The 13,103-nt window shown below is 35.5% G+C and overlaps 1 protein-coding gene across 9 annotated transcripts in view; it reads right to left on the reverse strand.

The window, feature by feature from the left end:
- The window catches only part of Lama2 (laminin subunit alpha 2), a 586,947-nt gene that overhangs the window by 427,440 nt on the left and 146,404 nt on the right, over positions 1–13,103 (reverse strand). For all 9 annotated transcript variants that reach the window (XM_087190273.1, XM_087190276.1, XM_087190275.1 and 6 more), the window contains exon 3: positions 9,197–9,309. In XM_087190273.1, the coding sequence (XP_087046399.1) occupies positions 9,197–9,309 (113 nt within the window). The remainder of the gene's footprint in view (positions 1–9,196; positions 9,310–13,103) is intronic.

Consider the following 13,103-nt stretch of genomic DNA (forward strand, 5'->3'; position numbering starts at 1 on the left):
AGCTAAACATTGCTCATTTGAAAAAAATCTAACAGAATTATAAAAGTCCATCAAAGCTGTCTAGACCAAAAAGTAGGATTATACAAAATTTGGAATGAAAAGGGGGCATGACCACTGATTATTTTACCCATGAAAAAGATAATAGTATCATTAAAAATTCAGGCCAATATAATTGAAAGTACAAAGGGGATGGATGAATCCTTTGCAAAAGCATACCTCAACTACACAGACAAAATAAGAAATGAAAACTCAGAAGACTCATATTTATTGTAGATATTGAATCCATAAAAAACTGTCCAGAGAGAGAAAACTCTAGGACCAAATGGCTTCACCAGTGAGCAGAAGTGGGATGCGGGTTATGAGCTGTGGGAAGGGGAGGAACAGAGGGCAGGAGATACTTAGGCGGCTGCTCTCTTGGCCTTGGCATTGGTTGTGTTCATAAGTACACTCAACAAATGTTCATCAACTTTTCACCGATGTTTCAACTTTTCTGTGTATTTCACTTTGATAAAAATGTTAGACACACAGTTACACAGAAAACCCATGACTTATGAAAAGACAAACATCAGATTATACAACACATCAAAACACAATTACACACTATTAATGAGACATATCTATAATGCGAAATGGCAGTGAGGAGATAATGAAAAAGAGGATAGAAAATATACTTGTAAATGGTAAAGAAATGAGGTTGGCTAAGTGAAATATTGGCAAGAAAAAGCTGTATAAAGAGGGTACTAGTAATGAATGAGGTTTCTTTTAAATTAAAACTTCAAGCAATATTAAGAAAATAACGATAAAAAGTGCCAAAGGTTATAAGAGGTTCAATGCCCAACTGATACTCTTTTAGGATGTATCTACATGCATACTAATTTTCATTAAAAACTAACAATATATTGAAGTAAATAATTTTCATTACTTGTTACTATCACTTAATTATCTCAGCAATTAAGCTGTTTTTGAGTTTATACCAACTTCTGTTTTGATGTTTTACATTATTTCCATCACAAATGGCCTATGTGTTCCCTACTTAACATGACATTTGGTATAGAAGACCAATAAATATTACTTACTGAGCATCGACTAAATGTGTAGCAATGTGTTAGCTTTTTTTGCTTACATGATCTTATCCTTATAATAACCCTCTTAATTACATGACAGTACTATTAGCTTCATGTTACAGATGATCAAATTGATGGCATATAAAATAGGACAATTTAACTAAGGTAAATTAATTGATACAAGGTATGATAGGTCAGGAAATGGAACTTGGGTCATGATTATAGCTCCTCCTTTCTCTGTACCCTCATACTGGTTATTTTTGCCTTTTAGTATTTTAGAAACTGAGGATAATGAAAATAGGTTTTATTTATTACAAAACACATATACTATTCCATAACTTAAATGTGTAGTCAGTTTCTAGAAATTAGTCTAATATAAATATATATTTATATATATAAACACATATTATAATTATAGATATAATATGTATATTCATATATATGTTACAAGTATAAGATGTAGATACATATATAAGAATAGGAATAAATATGAAATTAAAGTCTAAAACTAAAATGAGAAAATACACAATAGCCCACCCCAGTGATGAAAAGCTGTTGTTTTATGTTGGAAGCCATCAGGCAGCTGTGAAAATTGCCCACATTCAGTCTATTTTGAGAAATTCTACTCAGCCTTTCCATGAGAGAATTAGTATGATTTAAAATGTTAGCAGATCTCTTCCTTATGTACTGTTGTCCTGCTTTTAAAGAAACAACCCTCTAATTCATTCCATGGGTTCAAGGACCATTTTTCAGGGCAGTCATCTCGACTTGGGATCTGCATCTTCCAGTGTTTACATTTTTGTGATGTTGTTAGGTTTTAGTTTATCATTTACATCAAAATATATTTCCCAATCTTGTTAAACAGAAGCAGGGCAGCATCATGCTTTCTTTACTCCTGCTCTTACACCTACTTTTTTTCCACTTGAAAACAATAAAGTAGCAAGAAAAATGTGGTCATAGACTTTTCTGTGACAGAAGAATAGTTAGACTGATGAAAACCTCCTTTCCCAATAAAGTCACACATGTGACAAAGTCACACTGAGAGTGACAAGGGTAACTGAAGCTCAGTCCATGCTAAGAGAGAGGATTCGTGGGAAGATTCATTGCATGCTTGTTGTACACTAAATGGTTGGTCCAAAAATCCATTGGTTGATGTTGAAATGTGAGTAGGTCATGGGGGAGGAAGCCTCAGACTGGAATTAGTACTTTCTGAAAGAGACCCCGGGAAGCCCATTTGTCCTCTCTGTCTTGTGGAGTTACAGCAAGATGATCATCTACAGCCAGGAAGCAGGGCCTGATCAGACCTCCAGCCTGTTAGTGTCTTGATCAGGAATTTGCCAGCCTCTAAAACCATCAGAAATAAAGTCCGGCTGCTGATAAGCCACTTAGTCTACAGGCTGGTACTATAGCAGCTCAAATGGACTATGACAACCCTATTTAACCAGAGGTTTGAAAGGAGCTTCATAAATTAAAAATAAATAAATAAAAACACCATATTTATCATGAGAAATACAATGAGATTATTCACACTTTTCTTTAATTCTCAGATTGATTAAGATTACATTACACATTGACAACTCACCTTTTTCATTCATTCAATCATTTATTCAATGTCTTAAGAATCCTGCTCTATATTCTGAGCAATATTCTAAATGCTTAGAATGTGGCAATTTTTAAACAAGAATTGAAACATCACTTGTTGCTCCATTAATATGTACAACTTTTATGTTCCGAATGTACCAGTTAAAAATAAATTTAATTTCAATTTTAGAAATTCGTGAAATTTCCATTAGGAAGTGAAGATGAAGATTCAATATAAACAATAAAATATACACAGTAAGTTAGATGGTATATTTGGTGGAGAAAAATACAGCAGGGAAGTGGCACAGTAACTGCCTGCCGCTCAAATAGCCTTCAGGGAGACCTTCATGGGAACATGATCCTGCAATAAGAATCCAAAGAAGATGAGAAAACAGGACAAACAGGGCAAAAAGGATAACTGCACCCCTAAGAATGAGTGCATGCAAGGGGTGTAAGGGGAGTGGGTGCTGGATGTCCAAGGTCGAGGCACAGAGAGCAAATCAGGGTCAAGGGAGGAGGGGAGAGCAGTACACGAGGCTAGAAATAGAAGGAGCTGAGGACCAGCTCCTGGAGGGCCTCGTGGTCATTCGGCCTTCGAGTGCATGTGACGGCAAGTCACTAGACTGTTAGTGGATCTGACTGTGTGCTCGTGAGACTGAACGGGAGATGAGCGGAAGCCAACCGGGACTGACATCCTGCACGGTGTAAACGCTGAAGTTGGTGGTTGCCCTTATTTGGGATTAAAAAGTCAGAACCAATTCATTTAGAGGGAGAAGACATTTCCTGTTAATGATAGACCCTACTGTGACACTAAACAAGGTGTACCCATGTCGTACATCTGAACATACAGATTATTATCCCCTCTGTAGTTAGATTTTCATTCAGGGACTTGGCAGGGATTTGAAGAACAGCCATGTTAATTGCTTCTTTGGCAGTATAGAAGCTTTTTAGTTTGATGCAATCTCATTTGTGTATTTTCAATTTTGTTGCCTGTGTCTTGGGGCTTATTTCCGAAAATATTATTGCCAAGACTGATGTCACAGAGATTTGCCCCCTATGATTTCTTCCTATAATTTTAAAGTTCCAGACTTTAGTTCATGTTGAGTGGAATCTTGTATATGTCAGGAGGTGTAGCTATTCATTCTTCTGCATATAGATAACCATCTTCCAACATCTTTTATTGAAGAAACTGTTCTATCCTATTGTGTGTCCTTGGCACCTTCGGTAGAAATCAATTGAATGTAAATATGTGGATTTATTTCTGGGCTATCTATATTCTCTTCCATTACTCTATGTGTCTTTTATGCTAGTATCATACTATTTTTATTGCTGTAGCTTTGTAGTAAATGTTGAAGTCAAATAGCATAAGGCCTACTTCTTTGTTCTCTGTGCTCAACGTTTTTTCATTATTCAGTATCTTTTGTAGTTTCATAGGAGCTTTAGAATTTTTTTGCTATAAAAATATCAATGGAATTTTACTAGAGATCTTGTGCTAAGGCATGAGCATTTCTGTGAGCACAGCATATCTTTCCATTTATTTACATCTTTTTCACTTTCCTTCATTTATTATTTTTTTGGGGGGGGCATGGGGGATCAAACTCGGGTCCTTGTGCTTGCATAGCAGGTGGCAAAACCACTGAGCTAAATCCCTGGCCCCTCATTTATGTTTTATATACTTAGTATACAGGTTTGGTTAATTTATTTCTAACATTTTATTTTATTTTTTGATGTCATTGTAAATGGTATTCCCTTGATATCTTTTTTTAGTAATTCATTGATAGTACATAGATATACTGCTGATATTTTAATGTTGATTTTGTAACTTGCAACATTGCTGAATTTATTAGTTCTAACAGATTTTCCTTAAGGATTTCTGTATATAAAATATCACATCATGTGCTGGTAGGTTGTTTGAGATTTTTATTTGCTTTGATGCAGATGCTTATTGTTATTAACTTTCTTCTTATAATTGTTTTTGGGGCATTTCCTAAATTTTGGTATACTTTAACTATTGTTCTTTTTGGGGTATCTCAAGATATATATTTTTAAGTTCTTCTTAATTTGCTTTCTTGACCCATTAGTTGTTCCAGAGCATTTTGTTCAATAACATTTATTTGAAAGTACTCTAAAATTTGACCTTCAACAACAGATCCTTTCTGCAGGAATAAGTAAGAAGGTTGTGAAAAAATAAAAAAGAATTTCACATGAGAGAATAATGATCTTTCAGTATAAAAATTAATCACTCTTGGGCCGGGGATTTAGCTCAATGGTTTCACCGCCTGCTGCACAAGCACAAGGACCTGAGTTCAATCCCCGGTACCAAAAAAAAAAAAAAGGTAATCACTCTCAATACATTTAAATGAAAGAAAACTTGAATAAAGTTTCAATGTATTTTATGCTGTATTATTAGCTATAAATTCAACCACTACATTAATGATTCTAGGTTTTAAGGAGAATATTGTCTATGCTATCCACATACATTATAAAAGTGTAATAACATGCGTATAGATTCATCCTCCTTCTAAATATAATTCCTATTGAAAATTGTTAACACATTCCACCGAATATGTCTCCACTGACAAATGGGACAATTAGGTTGAAAGCATGTGGTATACGACCTCTGACCTCTGACTGTAAGAAAATCTTGTTTGACGAATGTGTGTTTAGATCTCAGGAAGAGAAGTGAACTGTTTTAAGCTGAAAGGGTCTCCTACATGTAAGCATAACTAATTCCACAGCACTCCTGGATTATCCAGGAGTGACTACTGCTTCAATACGTGCTAGAAAAGTCTACCAAACAGCTGATCCTCCGTGTTTTCTGTCTTATACCAATCAACTTTCTCCTTAAACAAATCAAAGGGCAGGACTGAGAAAACGTCCACATTAAAAAGTTCATAAAATGAAGTAAGACATTCCACTATATTCATGATATCGCTTTAAAAATTATTTATTTGTTTATTTATTTTTGTACCGGGGATCAAACTCAGGACCTTGTTCTTGCAAGGCAGGCAGCGGCACCACTGAGCTAAATCCCCGCCTTCTCATGATTTCTTGTTGGAAAGAAACTGAAATAGAAAGTTTTGGACATTTTACTATGCTCTGAGACCCTGTTATTATCTTTGAAATTGCTGCTTGTTTTTATTTGCTGTTTTATTGGGGGTTTTTGTGTATATATCACTGGAACATTTAAGCTTCTATTTAAGTTTATGTTCATTCTAGGTCCCAATAATGGCTATAATTGCCAGATGGAATTTAATTATTGTACTGCTATTATCATTATGTCAAATTTCTTGCCATGATATTGTGATATTTATTCTGTTAATGTAGATGTTGAGGCACAGCATGATTAAATCATCTATTCAAGATATGTTTGAATAAATAGAATTTGGAAAAGTTAATAATCTCTTAGTAATAAATGTCTAAGAACAATCTGCTTACAAAACAAGGAACTATTTTCTTCTGAAAAAACTATTATATTTTCCTAGTGGATATTTTGAACGTTAAAATGGGAAAGAAATTTCCTAGTATAATCTGCAATGATTGTTGTTTATATTTAAGGTAGTAATTAATTAAAAGTAGAGGAATCAAGAATACATCAACAAAAATACTTGCACAAGTCAAATATCAGACATCGCAAAATAAAAAGGAGCACTAATAAATGGCCAAACCTCTTACTGAAGCAATAACAAACAAACATTTAGTGACATTTGCCTATTCCTTACAACAATATTTCCCTTGACTCCCAGGTGAATAATCCCTAATAATACGGAATAACCTCTTCTTCATGCTGGAAGTAGAAAGACAGAAGTTATGCCATTTTAGAGGCATAATAGTGTGTACTAGAAAATGAGAGACTTAGTCCCATTTTACGATAACACATATGTTGGTTACATCCTCCCACAGATGACAAGAAAATATGGTGAGGTATCTATTTAACCCAAATCATGTATGTACCCCTTGAAAGTATAGTATAACAAAAATTCTTATCAGCTCCCTGGGATTGCTGTTAGAAAATACTTTTTTATAGTTTGAGTTTTAGAGTCTAAATTTTGGATTCATATTATTAAGGTTGAAATTTATGCTCCCCTGTTCTAAGCTTTGTAAAGAGGACTGAGTCCCTTAACTTTTCTTGATCTCGGTGTTCATCAGCTATTAAATAAGAATTATATTCTAGCTGCCTCACAGGATTACTGTGTGATGTAAGTAACATCATAAAGGAAGTCCAAATTTTCTGCTGCTAAAGCATTAGAATGTCCCTTCCTACAGATTTGCTCCACAGCTGAATAAGTATGTCCACAGTTTAGTATTCCAAAATCTGAGGCCAAATCTGAAGTGTGAAGCCCCGTTTGGTTTAATGAATTCCATCAAAAAATTTCCTATAAAGCCTGCTTCAATTCATACATAATTCACTGAATTAAAATGCTGAGCCAAGTAGAAATAAGCATTCATTTCATTGTGTAGATTACGTGTTTCCCTTATTTCAAACACATGGTAGGCTGATTTGCAAGAAGGAAGTGAAGTCAAAAGTAAATAAGGATATGGGTGGGACTCAACCTAGAATATAAGACTCTTTGAGGACTTAGAATTTATAGCAATTCCATTTGGCGAATTCTAGCCATGACAGTCATGTCAACCTTGATTCTGAACAGAATTCTACCACACGTTATGATAACTGAAGTATAAAAGATCCCTGGAATATGCACTCATCTTAAGGCTCCATGGGAACAAGACAAAACAGAAAACCAAATCCACATAATTTTTAAGACACCACGTAGGAACAGTAAGTGGGGATGCAAAACAAATTTAGAAAACTATAACTGCATTTCCTGAAAAAAATTGCCCTTCCGGTGAACTCTTTGACTTACTAAATTAATGACAGGCAAGTCAGAGAGAAATGATTGAGCGAAGATTTGCGATTGCACCATCCAGCTGTAAATTAGAGAGAAAATAATCTGCTATGTTTGATAACAAATAAATAATATTGTGGTCAAGCTCAAAGGGTAGTTAAATGATTTGTACAAATTATATTAATAATTGACTCTCTGGCTCCATGTGCAATCTAAGAGGAAAAGTAGAGAGTAAACCAGAGCAATAAACCATCACTGTTTATTGATTCCCTATCCCAGGAGATGACCTGAGTCGAGGGACAGCAGGCTCACTGTTGATTGGAAAGGCAGACGTGCAGGGATCACGCGAAGCAAGAGAAGTGCTGTGATTGATAAGGGACCGAGCTGCCTGTGCTGGAGGGATAAAGTCCATTTTGAGGCTGGGATCTCCAGGGAATCCATGCACAGGACTAATTGACCTAAGGCGGGATAGATCAGTGTGGTACTTTGCCTCACCATTCTGCAACAGTGTGCCGAGACTTCCTAGGGAATATCATTATCTCTGGGTTGGCATTCAACTTCTGTATATTAGTATAGGTGGAAATAAATCCATGCAACTTGGGACTTAGCTGCAGCACTGAGTCCTGTATGGCACCCAGTTTTTCAAGTCCTCAGGAGCCTCAGCTTGCTCACTCCCCAATCAGCTATCTCTGGTTCTCATCAAAATAGCCCAAGATCTGGAGGAGGTAGGTGGTGCTCCTAGGTCTGCTGTCACTGGGTGGTGCTTCTCCTCCCTACGGAAACCTTTGAAAACCATGACATGGACAGTAGGAGATACATCATTATCTTGACCATTCATCTTGCCATACTTCTAAATACTCCTACTACTCTATCTCCACACTGTCCAGGGAAAAATGGCCGAGTGTCTTTCCTATACAGATACCGGAGCATGAAAGAAAAACAGGCTGAATCAAAGAGGCCATCTAAGTTCCATGTCTCTAGTCTCACCCTTTGGCCAATTAAACTTTGTATTTGGAATAACTACCACATATGGAAACATTTTTTCAATTTCCACCCTCAATCCTCTTGAAGGTATAATTTGGGGTGATGGTGACTCTTAATTAATAACTTCAGCCTGGCCTGACCATTAAGAAACAGAAAGATGGAAATTAAGCATAGAAGGCACCCAGGGCTATGGAACACAAGCTCTGACTTCCAACATCAATTTTATCTAACTACAAGGTTTGTTACCTGGTTTAGTGTCTCTGGTTTAATTTGAGACTCAACTGTCACAGCTTGCTCAACTCAGTAATGAGAGGCAATTTACTTAAGAGCCTTGTTATCCAGAAACCTTTAAGTGTGCACACCATCAGCAGAGTGGGAACACCGTAATGTTTTAAAAGTTAAAAATGGCACTATTTTCTTCCTATAAAATTTTGTTGATCCATATTTTCATCATTAACTCCAAATAGCTCATGTAGATTAATCTCCAATTTCATTCCTAAACCATTCACATGGAGGCACTCTACTTGTGTTTTAGGAATAAGTGCAAAATACTTTTAAATCATTATATATAACCAATGAGAAGACCCTTTGTGTATATGTATCAAGAAAATAAAGGAGGGTAATAAGAAAATATACGCTTTCAACTAGAAGCTACCAACTAAACAGATAACAAATGTAGGATACAATTTCAAAAGCAGAAAATGACAAGAGGCACTATACCTGCTGTAAATCCAATGTAATTGTCACATAATGGTATTCAATTCCATTCTTTATACTGGGACTCTGCCACCAAGTGTTCTTTCCATCGATAGCATTTGCAATTGGATGTCTCTCTATAAGTCAGCAGGAGCGTGAAAAAGGAGGAGAAAAGAGCATTGATTAGTTTATAGTTATTCCTGTAAAGAAGAAAAGCAAAACTAAGTTAAAAACAATCCTCCTGTGGGTGTCAGACATTAATAAGACAGCAAGTCATATGTTCAACTGAATTTCTCTTCATGACAATTTTTTCATAGCATTGCACATTGTAGTAGGAAATAGCTAGATGCTAAGACTTCCAACCATCAACGAAATTGGGCAACTTTAAAGATAACTACAGAAGTTAAGTGTGAAGAAATAATACTGAAATCCAATTGATATGTCAGTCATTCCTCAAAGCAAAAACTCTTCTGAGACAGCTCTAGTATACCATCAACTTTGTTAACAGATACATAGCCTCCTGGATTGTAGTTGGAATGCACGTGAAGATTTGCTCTTCTGACACATTCTTTATTACCAAGACTTGGGCAATCCAATAGGTATCTCGTTTTAATATAAAATGCTGTCACACTCCTCCTATGGGACTTTTTTTTCCCAACAAGTCTTTAACGTGCTATGTTTCTACCACTATTTTAAAGTATAATGAAAGATACTCTTTGGCTTGCATCCAAAATTTGCCTGGGCCCATAATCAATGACTCTAGAATGTGAAGGTATCTAGGCAATAACAAGGAAGGGAAAACTCCAGCCAACAGACAAAACATGGGTCCTCTCTTGCCCATCTTCCGCACAAATGACAAGAGGACGTGTGAGAATCAGAAGTGAGACTGGAGATAGAAAAGTATGTATGGACCAACACTAAGGACCCCTCAGTCCTTTGCTAAAGTACCCTTCCTTTCCACCAGCCTCAGAAGGTAGAGATCCCCCAATCCCCCAGCTCAGCTCCCCATCTCAGGACAGCGGCCATTGCCTGTGGTTCCCTTTCATTGATTTACATCTTAAATATTTGCTTCTCATTTGCAAGCAACAGAAGTTCTGTTTCTTTTCTCCTCATCTCAGTCTCAACAGGCCCTGCCTGCAGATAGGTGAGGACTGCTGGAGTAGAGGTTGTTGTTGATGTCTCTATTTCTATTCCCTGCGCTGTCATGAACATGTCTCCAAGTTCCTTACTGCTCATTTGAAAGTTAGCACATTTGCCCTTACAAATGCAGACCAAGTGGAGCTAAGCTTTCCTGGTCTCTTTTGTTCATTTTGGTTTAAATAGTCTTTAGGGTGTCAGTCTTGAGAACTTGTACAAAATTAATTCCCTTGGAAAAAACTTTCAAAAGAGTGGTCTATGGATAAACTTTGGACTAGGACATAATGCTGTTTTATAATTTTAAAAATGCCTCAAATAATGAACAAATCACATCACTGAGAGGAGTCATCATGGACTCTCAATTTGCCTACATAATTCAATAACTCAGACATATATTTGAATGATGATGATATATTCTAATAAAGAGCACACAACTTATTAATACATTTTTGCAGTATACAATTATTATATTCATGGTGGGGAGTTGATACATGTAGATAGCACATCTTAATTCTTTTTTTGTTCCCTTTCACAAAATTTGGAAATGAGGATCTGGCAGATGAGAAGCTAGCTGCTTCTTCTGTCTCCACCATTCAGTACTTAACTGACCATGGACCAGTCATTTAAATTCTGTGACATCCTAGAAATAGAAATAAGAAAATTCCACATATAGCAGTGGTTTCTAGATTTCTAACTTTAAAAAATCTAAGATTTCAACAAAATGCTTGTGAGAGATTTCTGGAATTGATAAGAATCCTAGCTTTTTATTGTCTCTGCCAAGAGTAACCCCCAATCTGTGTTTACTACCATTTAATATAACATAACCTATATTTCAAAAATTAATGCATATTTAGAATCCAACAAGAGTTTTTTAAAAAAAAAACATAATATCAAAATAAAGAACAATTCTTTAAAATATATTCTTTTTATTTCTGTTTAAAATATAGAATGCTATTCTCATTTATTTTATTTGCCACTGACCAGCAAAAACATCGTGAATGGGAACCTTTTACTGACAGGGTAAACAATGAACACTGCAACTATTAATAATCTAACCATTATTTTGCATATATGTAAAATAAATTAGACATCTGTTCAAGATGTATACCATTCTGAATCTTAACTAGAGAAAATTCGCACTGAATAAAAATTTTGAAAATAATAAAAATCAAGCAAAATTTAGTTCCCCATGCAATGACCCTGTTAGTAAAATAAAATCATCTTTAAAAGAAAATGTTATTACAAATTAAATATTCATTAGGTTTGCCTTTTTAGATATGTGAATTTTTTATTGTATATTAATTTTATTTAAATAATCTGCTGTAGTCTAACTAAATACATAAAAACTTTATTTTTGACTTACTTCTGGTATGATATTTAAAATCTAAATCTTGACATGAATACATAGGACAACATTTCATTTTCATTGGTGAAATTTTAACGTAACAAAACAGCTAGAGAGTCCTCATTCTATATCAAGTCTTATCCCACTAATAGTTCACTGCGCTAAGGCATCCTGTCTCATTTTGAAAAGTGAAATTTCTGACTGTAATTTAAAATTACTCCTAGATAAATTCAGCTGAAGTCAGGAAAGGTGTTGTCTTTATAAGGATAGCAAATACCAGAAGCATAACTAAATATCAACAAAATGCCCCTGGCAGTGTGAGTGGGGGATGAAATTGGCACATTCAGAATCAGAATAAGTGATATATTGCTGGCATCACTTATGAAGAAAAATAAATAGCACAGCAAACATTTCCCAAACAACATCTTCCTGAATCTTCCACACAATCTTCAGATTTAATATATGATAGAAACACACACACACACACACGTACACACACACAGACACACACAATCACATTACCAAATGGAATTCATGCCTTTTAGAAAATTGTGAGAGAAGCTAATTGGAAGTTTTGATATCCACCACCTCAGGTCAAATTGATATGAGAATTAGTCATGAAAAGGAGAACAGGGAGATGAATCAACAATTAACCACAATCCCAATTATAAAAATTTAATCATAATTAATTTGCAAATACTAATTGTTGGCAGACTTCCCGTATTTAAAAGGAGATAGAAATGTATAATAGCCTCAACAGGGATAAACCAGATAAGCCAACCCAATGGCTAACTGCATCTGAAAACTGGCCAAGGAATCACTGAAGTAAAGCTCTCATACTGTTGGTTTTGGATTGAGAAGCACAATCTCTTAACAGTCAGAAGTTCAAATTTCATTTTTTGTATGATAATTAAGTGCAGACATTCGAGATTCATTCTAGAAACTCATTCAATTTGTGGAATTTTTATCCTCTATTGCTTCAACTTTTATGAAAATACATTCATGTGGTTTACTGCTAGATTTCGATTATTGTGGGATTCCATCCTTTCTAGGTTTTCAGGGCCAACACATGATTTTGAAATTTAATGGATCAGGTCATTTAAAAAAAAACTAAATTGAGGCTACGACAAGCTTAAAAAACACTACCAGTAAGCAAAAATGGGGAAACGCAGGAATCTACATATGCATCATGTTTTAGTGAAACAATTAATTGACTCTGTGCTTGTTTTGATCAGTTTTCCTGTTGCTGGGACAATATAGCTGATGCTTACAATGTAAGGGAGGAGAGGTTATTGAGGCTCATGGTTTCAGAGGTTTTAGTCCATGGTGAGCTGGCTTCAAGGCAGAGATATCGCTGCAGAAGGGTGTGATGCAGAAAAGCTGCTCAGTTTATGGTGGCCAAGAAGCAGAGTAGGTTGGACAGAGCCATAAAGGGAGGGGGCAGGGACA

The sequence above is a fragment of the Heterocephalus glaber genome, unplaced genomic scaffold (assembly GCF_053883595.1).
Source record: "Heterocephalus glaber isolate CG9 unplaced genomic scaffold, H.glaber_assembly_v1.0 deba00001550, whole genome shotgun sequence".
NCBI classification, from domain to species: Eukaryota; Metazoa; Chordata; class Mammalia; order Rodentia; family Bathyergidae; genus Heterocephalus; species Heterocephalus glaber.